The sequence below is a fragment of the Eutrigla gurnardus genome, assembly GCF_963514095.1.
Source record: "Eutrigla gurnardus genome assembly, chromosome: 20".
Classification (NCBI taxonomy): Eukaryota; Metazoa; Chordata; class Actinopteri; order Perciformes; family Triglidae; genus Eutrigla; species Eutrigla gurnardus.
In genome coordinates, this window is record NC_139931.1 from 17051151 (window position 1) to 17062852 (window position 11702).

An 11702-nucleotide genomic window follows, 5' to 3' on the forward strand; every position below is an offset into this window, starting at 1 on the left:
ATTTGTCATAAATTACAAAATGCTGCTGTGTCATTAAAAGTGCATCTCAAGGACCTTTTGCATGAATAAAACAAGCATTTCTTTGTGTCCATTACACCAAACCAGACACTCTGATATGATTGTGACTCATCACTGACTCTCATGAAAACATAATAACATAATCTTCTGAAGGAATCAGCATCGTTTTAAGGTTGTCGAGTTGAGCCCGAATGCACTTTGAAAAATAGGACCATCTAAGTAAATGTGGCATTAACGTGATTCAGGTTGAAATGAGTTTCTGTTTATTTCTACCAAACACATCCGAAGTGTTGAGGTTGAAAAGGTTTTATAGCACAAATAGTTCCAATAACATCTAAAGAGTACAAATGGTCGTAAGCTTAATTGGTGTTAAGATTGTCCTTGGAGACTTTTTTAAAGGACCCCTGCATCAAAGGGTCAAGGTGAGAGGACACATCAGGACGAATGTTCACATCTCACCGTTTACTTAGCAAAATAAAACGCCATGCATGGAGAAGGCGAATCGAATTCGGAGGAGCAGAACTCGAGAGCTTGCGTGAGGACAAAAATGTGAAAACTATAAAACCGAAGACTTCACAACTTGCTACTGGGCAGATGACAGCATGTGATCCCCTGTGGAGTAGAAAGCAGGGAGAGAGGGAGAGGGATTCGTCGAATGAGACGCGAATTGAGGGCGAGAGGGAGAGAAAGATCGCGGGGGAAAAAAACACAATTAAAACAAGTCGTAAACAGTAGGGGGTCACTCTATATTTGCTTGTTAAACTTGACCCATGTGGTGCGAAAACACATATACGCTTAGTTTCGAAGTGCAACTGAGATACTGCAGATCTTTGCTTGTGTGTGTGTGTGAGTGAGAACATTTGTGTGTGTGTGTGTGTGGGGGGGGGAGTTAGACCGATATATTTGGCTGATATTGCAAGTTCACTGTAGATACTTGTATGAATCACACATTGTGAATGTGTGAGATAGTATGCTTGCTGATTTCTATTCTGACAAAACAAAATATTGGAATACTAATTTTTTTTAACTTTGAATGTTGGAATATTTGGATCAAATTACATGATATGAGCCAGATAATGGCCTGACCTTACAGTCATGGGACATTGGGGATTAAAAACCAGGCTTCAGGCAACTGCTAGCTTATCCCAGTATCTGGGCAGGCTGTTCGAAGCTATACCTACGAAAAAGTAATATGTTGTAATGTATAGGCTATAACCCAAGGAATCAATTAATATGCAATCCACATAAGTATGAACCAGGAAAGGTGGCGTGGTTTAAAGAGTGACAGGGCGACAGTTTCCACTTAAAGATCAAAGAAAACCACGTCATCATTGGTTGTGAAACTAGTTGCAACAATTTGACGTTTGATATCGGCATAAGATATCCCCTACTGGCTTTCCTTTGTACACAAAAAAAAAACAGGTGTCGGCTTTAGTATCGGCTTTTGAAAACCTGCATCAGTGCGAGTGCCGCTCACGCTGGAGGTCGGGAAAGGAAAGTAACGTCAGTTCCAAATCTTTCATGACACTGTCGTAAACTTTCCTTCCGCTGCCGAGTTCAGCTCGTAGCAGCTGATGTCATCACCTCGTCTCACCCTCTTCAGCCTGCCTGGGAACGCCACAGAGCAGAAGTGTAGACCTGTCACCTCGTCTCACCCTCTTCAGCCTGCCTGGGAACGCCACAGAGCAGAAGTGTAGACCTGTCACCTCGGCTCACCCTTCCAAAACACTCCGAACACAAGATTCGCAGAATTCATAATGTTGCGAAACAACAAATCCACCTGGTTTTGTCTTTGGCTCGCGTTGCTGTTACTTTCTGGTTTTAACAAAAAGCAGAACCTTCATAGCCACGCAACTGACGACCCAACACAAAAACGTCTTTTTTTCTCTCGTCGAGCACCAGTCACAAGTTACTACAAGTCTGCCTGCCGTCTCCGTCCGTCTCCCCGGGATGTTCAGATGCATTCCTCCCTGACACCTGGAAGCTGGCGGCTCAGCACAGGAAGGAGAGAGCCTAAACAAACATGGAAGGTGTCCTAGTGGATCCGTGGTTCAGGGTCCGCACCCTGTGGACTCCTGAGCACAGTTAGATATGATGTGGTGGATGTCTGTGTTGCCGTTCCCTAATGAAAGTCACATTTCTTTCTTCATTACGCTCTTAAACTACATTTTTTAAGGGCCTGCATGATTTTTACAGTCCTGTTTACGGAGAAAGGGCCAAAACACCTTGGAGATGCACTGCATCAAGAAAAGGTGCTGATATTTTAACATTTTCTTCTCAGACATAAAACATGTCAGTATTATCCGACTCAAAACCATCACGCCTCCATGTCAAGCGCTACATATTTTAGTTATTACAGCCATTCATTTACAACGTTAGCTTTTTACTTGCGGCGATTACATTCATTCTTTAAAAATCATAAAAGTGGTTTCATTTGTGAAGATTATTTTCAATTACTCAATTTCAATAATCTGAAACCCACTTTTGTCGAGGGACGCTAACTTCCCTGCAGCATCTATAGCCTACGTTTGACACGCGACGCGGCATCAAACTGCAGCCACTGAACCGACATCAGGACACGACTTGCATTTAGAAAATAAAATGGCTGGCTTCTGGCTGCGTGACAGGTGTGTCAGAGGACACTACCTCCTTTCTCTTATTTTTTTTCTCCAAAATGATGCCTTGAAAACACTAGCAATATCAGAAAGTCCGCTACAGGCATTTTTTTTTTAATTTAATAGTGTTCACGAAAATGTTTTTAACGAGCGTAATCAATCAAGCGGCATTGTGTATTTCAGCAAACCTGATAGGAGGGCTGAAACATGTAGAACACAATTTTTAGGTTTAAAAATTGGGCCATTCAACGTATACCGTGATTCACAGAATCGTACGATGCCTACTTTTTCAGGGTCGGTATCCTTGTCTATGTTTTTCTTCCTCATTACGCCCTCGTTTTGTTGGCTAACCTGTGGGTTTGGTTGGTTGAGAGCCTGGAGAGCAGCTTGTTTGTTGCACACACGTACACACACACACACACACACACACACACACACACACACACACACACACACACACACACACACGTCTCTCCTCCCCTCTCCAACTGTGTGCCACATGAAAGCAGTGTACACCCGTCTCTCTCTGTGTTATTAGTATCCAGAGACTCCAGAGTGTCTGCTGCACTGTCACCTCCCACAACCTCCTTTACACGCACTCTCTCTCTCTCTGTATGTGTGTGTGTGTGTAATATATAGATGGGTGCAACCTGTATCTATTGTCTGACTCACTCTTCCAGGCACCAGCTTACCAGCAAAAGCACCGTCAGCACCCTCTCGACGCCGCTGTGTGCGTGCGTGCCGCGTTCACACGTAAATACATGCTGAAAATAATACACCAGCTGCTGATTCAAATATATACAATTGACATTTTATTTTTTGATCATTTCCGAGAAGAAGAGAAAAAAACAGCAGAAAAAAAGCTCCTAAGGCACAAACTGTAGTGCTGCTTTTGATCAGTTGACATCATAAATAAAATCCTGAGTACAGCATGTGTGAATACAATATATACAGCTTATTTTTTAATAACTTTAGCACCAACTGGCTTTTTTTGTTGTTTTTGATCATTTCTGAAGAGGTTAGAGCCTTGTAGTGTTTTATCAATGAGAATCTGTTTAGGTATCATGAAGAAGAGTCCTACTCAGCCCCTGAAAACAGTAGTATAATGTCATCTGTGGCTTTGTCAAGTTACCCTGATGATGTCATAGTGATGTCATCAGGGTCATCTCGGTTTAGTGGTAGGGGATTTCAAATTCTAAACAGAAAATCTGCGTTCAAAAGGCAAACGCGGAGTTTGAAAGAGGTGGGCATTCATTAAGCAAGGAGGGACGAGTGAAAGGCGCGACGTGACGTGGCATTATGGGAGTTGTATTTTTGGAGCTTGAGTCATACTAGGGGCTAAACTTTGGGATATCTCGGCCACCTAGATAGCCTACTCTCTTTTTAAAAAATTCTTCCCATGTGAGACTACAAATAAAAAAACAACTAAACATAAATTACTGACAGTCCTATCATACTTCTACTTTGTATTAAGTTTTACTGAAAGGATCATGTATTAAGTTTTATATTTTCTTACCTTTGGTAAAATTAATTTAAACCTAGTTAAATAAAAAATCCTTTATTTCAGACAGTGTCTCTCTGGTTTACCTTTCATTTTCACTCCATAAGGGTTTTTCCTGTAATAGAGGGCTTCATCAACGGTATGCTAGGAGGGAAGACATTTTCTTGCAACTCTTTAAAGGAAAGTCCATTCAATGACAACGTTGTCGAACTCACAATGAAGAGATGTTGTCTTCTTTTTTTTTTTATTCCACACATTCTTCTTCCATGGCAAAACCTGGCACCTTCATTACCCACAATGCAACTTTCCCGCTGACAGGTCGCTCTGGGATTCGGGTCCTGTTAGCAGCTCATGTAGCCTCCAGCAGAGATGAGCTCACTTCTATCTCACTCCAAACCCTCAGATCGTATTCATTTTCAAACTTGCAGACGCTACAGACTGACTCAAGTGACATCACTTAAGGCAATTTATCAGCCACAGCTACCAGAGCGACATTCTCACCCATTCTGGTGTGCATGCTTGTTTGTTTCTATACTTTTTTACTTTTGTCGTCTTCAGGTGGGTCTACAAGAAATAAAGCCTTTTGGACAAAATAATTTCTGTGTGCAAAAATAGTTTGTATAGAACTTTCATTTCAGTGTCTCTACAGTCTTCTGTGTTTGGCTGATGTTGGTGTTTTATTTTAAAGGATCAGCATTGCTAGTCTTTAACAACAAACAACCATGTTTTCTGTCAATTTAAAGCCCTTCATATTTTAAAGGTTATTTTTCTGCAAAGCCTGGAAAATGTCAGTAGTGTTCTGGTTAGAGGGGAAAATGATGCGTCGAGGCTCTTTCCCAGAAGAGGAAATCAAAAGACTCATTTTGGCGTAAATATGGTCCTATTTAAAAATATTAAATATATTAAATATTCGCCATCACAATCACCATCTAATCTCTGTGAGTTCACAAGCTTCGGAGCTGAGGACGACGGGGTAACTGAGGTCGCCACTTGTTTTCGATCCATATTTACTTTCGATGAGACTGTTTGACAACGTGTGGGTTAGATTTCCCAGACGCGACTCGTGTCTGATGATTACTGGCAGGTGTTTCTGATTCCAGAGAGCGCTCCGAATCATCCTGAAAACAAAAAAACAAAATTCCCCTCAGTTTTCAACATGGGCTCCAGTCAAACTGTTGAGTGAATGTTTGGGCGTCAGTAGACGGCTCCCAGGCTCTGTGTGGCGGGCGGCGCTGTCGATGGCGTGTGGTGCGTCGGGCCCGACTGTTCCAGGCCTAAATGCGAGCCCTGCTGCTCGTACCAGTTCTGGTGTGTGTACTCTCCCATGCAGGTGGACGAGGAATCCACCGGAGGCTGATAGGGACCCTGCCCTCTGCTGGCTGGCTCCATCATTGCATTACTCTTGATGCTGCCGCTGCCGGTTGTGTTGCTGCTGCTGTTGTTGTTGTTGTTGTTTGTGTTACTGTTGTTGTTTTCCCACACAGCTGGCGATGGAGGGGAGTTGCAGGCCATGGAATCGCTTGCATCTGGACTGTGCTCAAGAGGCATTTCCCCGAGTGGAAACTCTCCGTTCTTGTAGAGCTTCTTAAACTTGGAGCGTCGGTTCTGGAACCAAATTTTGACCTGGAAGAAAAAGCATCAAATGTGAAGGTATGATCGATTCATTTCCAGTATTCACTCTTGTGTTGCTCTGGATTTGGGCTCAACCAGCTCCTTTTGGCACCTATTGCTACATGGTTGGTGTGGTTAGAAGTAGCTAGCAGTGTGGGGCTAGTTAGCAGGAACCCGGGATAGCCGGTTAGCTCAACATGCGCCAACTCAGTTAAGACTTGTAGTCGTCGGTCGGAGTCGTAACGCTCAGCTCAACTCCCAATACATTACGACAAAAGGAGGCACCACCAGGTGGCGCTATTTGGCATTACAGTTATACTACAACTCTGGCTGATAACCCATGTAAAACCATTGACCGACTCACGATCTCTAGAAATAGTTTTGACATCTGGCCTGTTTTCTCCATGTGCCGCGAGTGAATCTGGCAAGAATTTTAGCGCTCATGGCTGTTTGTGGGTTTTAAATGACGTACTTATCTGTCAGTTGCGTCTAAACGGTACACAAGTGGAGACACACAGACGGCACACAGAGATATGCTTGTAGCGACACGTCTCGGTGGGAAAGTGTGTAACTAGCTGGTAGCAACAAAGTGGAGCATTTAGCAGCTAAACAGCCAGAGTTGGTGGAGACCAAACTTAAAGTTAAAAGAGAGTGAATATTGGCAAGAAGAAGAAGAATATATAGCAGATATAATAGAGGATTTTTTTTCATAATGGAATGAATGGAAGCAAAATGGGAGAAATTGACACTTTACAGGATGCTAACTAGTAGAAGACGGAAAGAACAATTACTTTAATCAATAAAACTAGAAACTGTTTTTTCTTTTATACACTGATCCATTTGACTCTTTTTGGAAAATAAATATGCAAAATTGAAGTGAGAAATAAAAGAGTGTGTATTGGACTTGTGTGAACAGGCACTTTGTATGCCAACACATGCCATCTGGTCTCCTCTGCTCATTTCTCTACCAAGTAATGCAGCTTTTAATGCATGTGCTTTATTAACTTCATATCGACTAGGAAGAGCAATATTTATCCATGCTGTTGCCTCTGTTTGTTTTTTTCATTTCTTTAATCAAAATGATTCCTGAAACGGGTCTAGGCCACTAAACAGCTGTTGTTTCTTTATTATAAACCAGGCAAATTTAAATTGCATGAAACCCAAAACATTGTGTAAGAACAGTTTTTTGGCCAGCAGAGGTGGTGTCATAGAATAGATTATCGCAGCTCCAGCGAACTATTATGGTACAATGGGAGCTTTAGTCATGCTGTCATTTGTATAAACAATATTTAATCCATGAGAGCATCAAATCAAACGACACGACAAATCATATGTTTCAAGTTCAGTGGGATGGCTCATGCCTTTGTTTTCTCAAAGCTTGTGTACACAGCCCAAGCATAACAACGAACAATCATTTACAGCCGCCGCGTTGAAACAAGCTGCACCGCAAGTCAACGAGGTAATTCATGCGGTAGTAAATCATTAAGGCAGCAAAAGTATGACTGGATAAACCTGACATTCACGACAGTAACAACTCACAGGGATAACTGTCGAACTCGAGCTCTTCTATTTTTAGACATTATATTCACACTTTTATCCTTCATTTATTTTGTTAAATGTAACCTTGTGTGGCCGTGTGTGGCACTACATACTATTCTCATAAAGAGTAACTGCACAGCTGTAAAATAAACGCTATGCTGGGGTTCATACTGACATTTCTCACCAAATTGATTTTAAAACGTTGACATTTGATGGTTGGAAATTCCATAACGTGCTGTTGACTGTTTTAAATTAGTGGTAATCTTGCTAGGCCCGTTTTTGACTAATCTAGGTCATGACATAAAAGAATGTTGACACCCTCTAATCAAACCAGGAGTGTTTTAAATTAAGTATTGTTTCCTTTTACTCCTTTAGCATCTGGCTAGTTAGCTAGCTAATGTTAACTTGCTAGTTCCACCATGTTTTCATGTTTTCCACAGAAAATGAAGGGTGCATAAAACATGCACTGAAAGGCATGTGATATAGAGTAGCTCGTAACAACACACACAGAGGGAGAGTAACGAAGCATTACTCTTCTATAGCTTTACTTCGCAAATAGTAGTCTGAATAGAGGTGGTTGAAATGTCCATCCATCCATCAATTTGCAACTCCGACTAGAGACTCCGTTTCAGCTCGACTTTAAAATTCAAGACAAACTTCACCATTTCAAAGCTGACGATGTGACGACGCTGTCAGCCGACAGCCACTAGTTTTCCCAGATTGCATTTGGGCCACCTGCTTTTGCTCTCCACACGGACCTGGTTTACCTGCGTTCAACCAAAGCCTGCTTGAACCTGATTGGTCAATACTACTTGCACTACAAAAAGAACAAATCAGCACACTTCTGCTCCCATATCTAGTCCCGTTGCCTGCAGAATCTGTTTACAGAGATTCATTCCGTCGTTCATAAGTTTGACTGCTCTCGTCTTTCACGCTTCACATGACAACTCAGCTCCCGTCAGTACTCACGGTCTGACGACTAACTCTGGGCCTTCGAGTTGAAATTAAAACATCAGCTGCTTTCGGCTCTTACACACACCTGATGGGCTTTAACTGAATTTGCCATTTGACGTCTCACATGTATAAAATGAACACTTAAAGACATTTTTACCCGTTTGCGGTGTGATTTTTTGGTGTATTTATGTATTGTTCAGAAAATGCAGTCTTCTTTGGACGGCGCCCCCTGCAGCCTCACCTGTGTCTGCGTAAGGCCCAGCTGAGCGGCCAGCTCGGCCCGCTCCGGCAGGGCCAGGTACTGGGCCGACTGGAACCTCCTCTGCAGGACCGCCAGCTGGTAGCTGGAGTAAATGGTCCGCGGCTTGCGCACCTTCTTGGGCTTCCCGTTGACCATCCGCACCTCCATGTCTGGTTCCTCTTTCACTGTAGGAGGAAGCAACACAAAGGTCAAGAATCCCCCCAAACATCATGCTGTTTACTTCTTCTTCTGAAATGATCAAAACTGAATCTTTTTCCACATGCTGTATATCCCCTTTCCTCCAACAAGCACATGAACTTGCATCAGGCTCAGTTTGTGCAGAGGAGTTGTAGCACCAAAATAGATGCGGCCGCTACAACCCCGAAGTTTCAAAGAAATTCCGCCAGCGCTCTGAACTTGTAATTTTGGTCTGAGTGTCTCCCACAGCCGGGGAGGGAGACAGATTTATAGGTGCTTTTTCATGAAGCCTGGAGGCTGCTTGTATACATCTCTCCTCGTCTGGCTCTTATTCTTGTATCCACATTTCTTCTTTTAGGGAGACAGACAACTTTACTATATACACATTTGTTAACCTTGATGAACAACATTTAAAATACACGTTTGACCCTCATATTCAATCTGTACAGCAAATGCAATATTGTAATATTTCATTTGTATGCATTTAAAATATAGTAAGAGTTTTTTAAATGATCAGAATTGATAAATTGATAAGTCAACATTTTGGAGTAGTTGGTCAGCATTTATTACCGATGAACATACACTTATGTATATCCAAGAGGTTTTTTTTTTACTACACAAGGTTATGTTACCATGAAGGACACTGAGGTCACGCATTCAGTATTTTTTCTATTTTTTTCTGAATGTAATCAATCTGAAGGTGATTAAAAATGTGTTTTAATGGCTTGAACTGTAATAAAATAAAACAAAACACAGGAATTCAGATAGAGAAATGTTATTTGGGGCCATTTTAATTTGTATCACTAGGCGTTTTTATGCATCTATAATATATACATTTTATATTTTTTTTTTGTATATATATTTGGGCGGGGCCCACATGCATGGCATGACAAGGAGCCGCACTTGTCGGAAGATTCAAAGGCAGAGGCAGACTGACATGTCGTGACACCTGAGGTGCATGGCTGTGGGCCAAAGTCCCCCGGGGCCTTTTCCAGGAGTCAACTCCCAACTGGAATGTCAAAAACAGCACACCAGTCCGTCGAGTTTGGTTTTCCTCTGTAGTTTGTACAGAGAAATCTTCCAGGCTCAAGAAAAAAGCAAAAAAAAAGAACTAAAAACAAAAGAAAGCTTTTCAACACAGCCTGGCTGCGGGGAAGTCAAAGAGCCCAAATTACATGTGTTCATTTGTTCCAGAATGTCTTAAATCTGCTTGTATGACAAGCGTATTTGTGTTGGCATGGACTCAGGTGAGTGCCAATAAACCAACTGATTTACATGTTAATTAATTACTTCTTCATTCCTGACAGGCAGTAGGTGAAGCTGAAAAGTCCCCTGCTAGAATGAGGCCATGGCTTCCATCCAAAGGCTTCTGATCAATCTGAAATCTGAAGGTTCAAAGATGAGCTTCCATCCAACAACAACAACTACGTGGATTTACCTCAAACTCGGAGGTCTTTCTCCTCAACTCTTCTCCTGTAGGCTTGAACTTATCTCGTTTCCTTTTCTGTTCCCCCCTCCTCCCCTCTACCTTCCTCTAACACTGCGAGTCACAGGTACTTTCTTTGGAACCATCAGTGCAAAAGTGGAGTTGGGGAACATCCCTGGCCAGTCAAACCAGAAGTAAACCAGTAAAAAGATTGAGTGTTTAATTAGTGAGTTCTTCCTGCAAGCAAAAAAACAACAACAACAAACAAACAAAAAATGCACAGAAAAACTCCACTGAAACCAATAATTAAATATGTTTTTTAGGAATTTATGATCCACGTTTGTAATGCATTTAAGTTCTGAAGGACTACATTACAGATTTAAAAAAATACAAATTCTTAAAATAAATGAGAGACATATATATTCAGTTTACACACTCTGACAGTATATTTATGTCACTCTGACATCACTTATCATCTGATGGAGATTTAGAAGCTCGATATTGAGAGAGAATCACTTTAATGCTCCCAAAGGATGAATAAAATGGTTTGGAACCGTTTGTCTCCGTGCGTAAAAGACGTGCGTAATTATTGGGTTTATATGGCTAGACGTGAGCTCTTGCCAAGCGTCAGCCTCAGGGGGGGGTGGGGGGGTCAACGTGGCTTTTCACGTTGATGGACCTTTACAGAGCTTTGTCACGAGCAGTTCGTCGTGAAAAAGAGCCAACATTAATATCTAATACTTGTACTTTGCATATTGAACTCACCGTCCTGCAGCGTTGCCTGCGCCTCCCTGCTGAACGCGTCGTGCTCCCTGTATGCGGCGTGTGGGTACGGGTACTCTGACTTGCCGACGGGGTACGCGCCGCCGGCACCCATCCCGTGCAAGTTGTAGTGGTGGTACGCGTACGGGTTCACGTGCTGCGCCGCGTACGGCTGCTGCGCCGCCGCGCTGTAGAAATCCTGCGAGCCGTGGAGCACGCTCTGGCCGCTGTAGAAGCCCATGTCGGTGGACGAGGACTCCGGCAGGGTCGGGGAATCCTTGGTGGCCGAGATGGAGCTCCCGGCCATGATGCCGGACAGGGACGGTTTCTTCTCCTCGAAGGCAGGTGAGGCTTGCCCGTTCATGTCGTCGCTCTGAAGAGATCCTCGCGCTCGCCGCGGAGAGCTGGCGTTCCCAAAAACTCCCTCGACGCAGCAGCACCGGGCTGTCCACCGTGGCGGCGCCCAACCCCAAGCGAGAGCTCCTAATTACAGGGCGCGCCGAGCTGAGCCGAGCCGGGCAGGACAGAGGGGAGTGGATGTCTCCTTCTCATTGGCTCGCCTGCTCGCTCCCTGCCTCTGCCCCGGGGCCAAGACGCCGCTGACTGTCGCCTGTCTGGCTCCGCTTCTCCTCCCCGCAGAAACCTCTCCTTCTCGGGCCTTCACCAGAGCGCGTGAACAGTTGGCATGCCCGCAGAGGTCTCGAGGACGTAAAGCCCTACACACGCAGGACTTCAGCAGCAGAGATAACGATTTTACTGCTCATAATGGGGTTGTGATAAGGAGTGTTTACGCGTCGGCTTTACGCGGCCGCGTCTCCATTCGTATGCAGATTGGGA

At 43.5% G+C, this 11702-nt stretch overlaps 1 protein-coding gene across 1 annotated transcript; it reads right to left on the reverse strand.

Moving 5' to 3' along the window:
• Positions 1-3685: 3685 nt before the first annotated feature.
• Positions 3686-11582, reverse strand: LOC311031657 (homeobox protein Dlx3b-like). Its single transcript, XM_084038059.1, has 3 exons — positions 10869-11582; positions 8480-8664; positions 3686-5757 (listed from the first exon to the last, which is right to left on the reverse strand). Exons 1-3 carry the CDS (start codon positions 11227-11229, stop codon positions 5329-5331), a joined length of 975 nt encoding a protein of 324 aa, XP_083894185.1. The 5' UTR covers positions 11230-11582; the 3' UTR covers positions 3686-5328.
• Between the last annotated feature and the right edge of the window lie 120 nt (positions 11583-11702).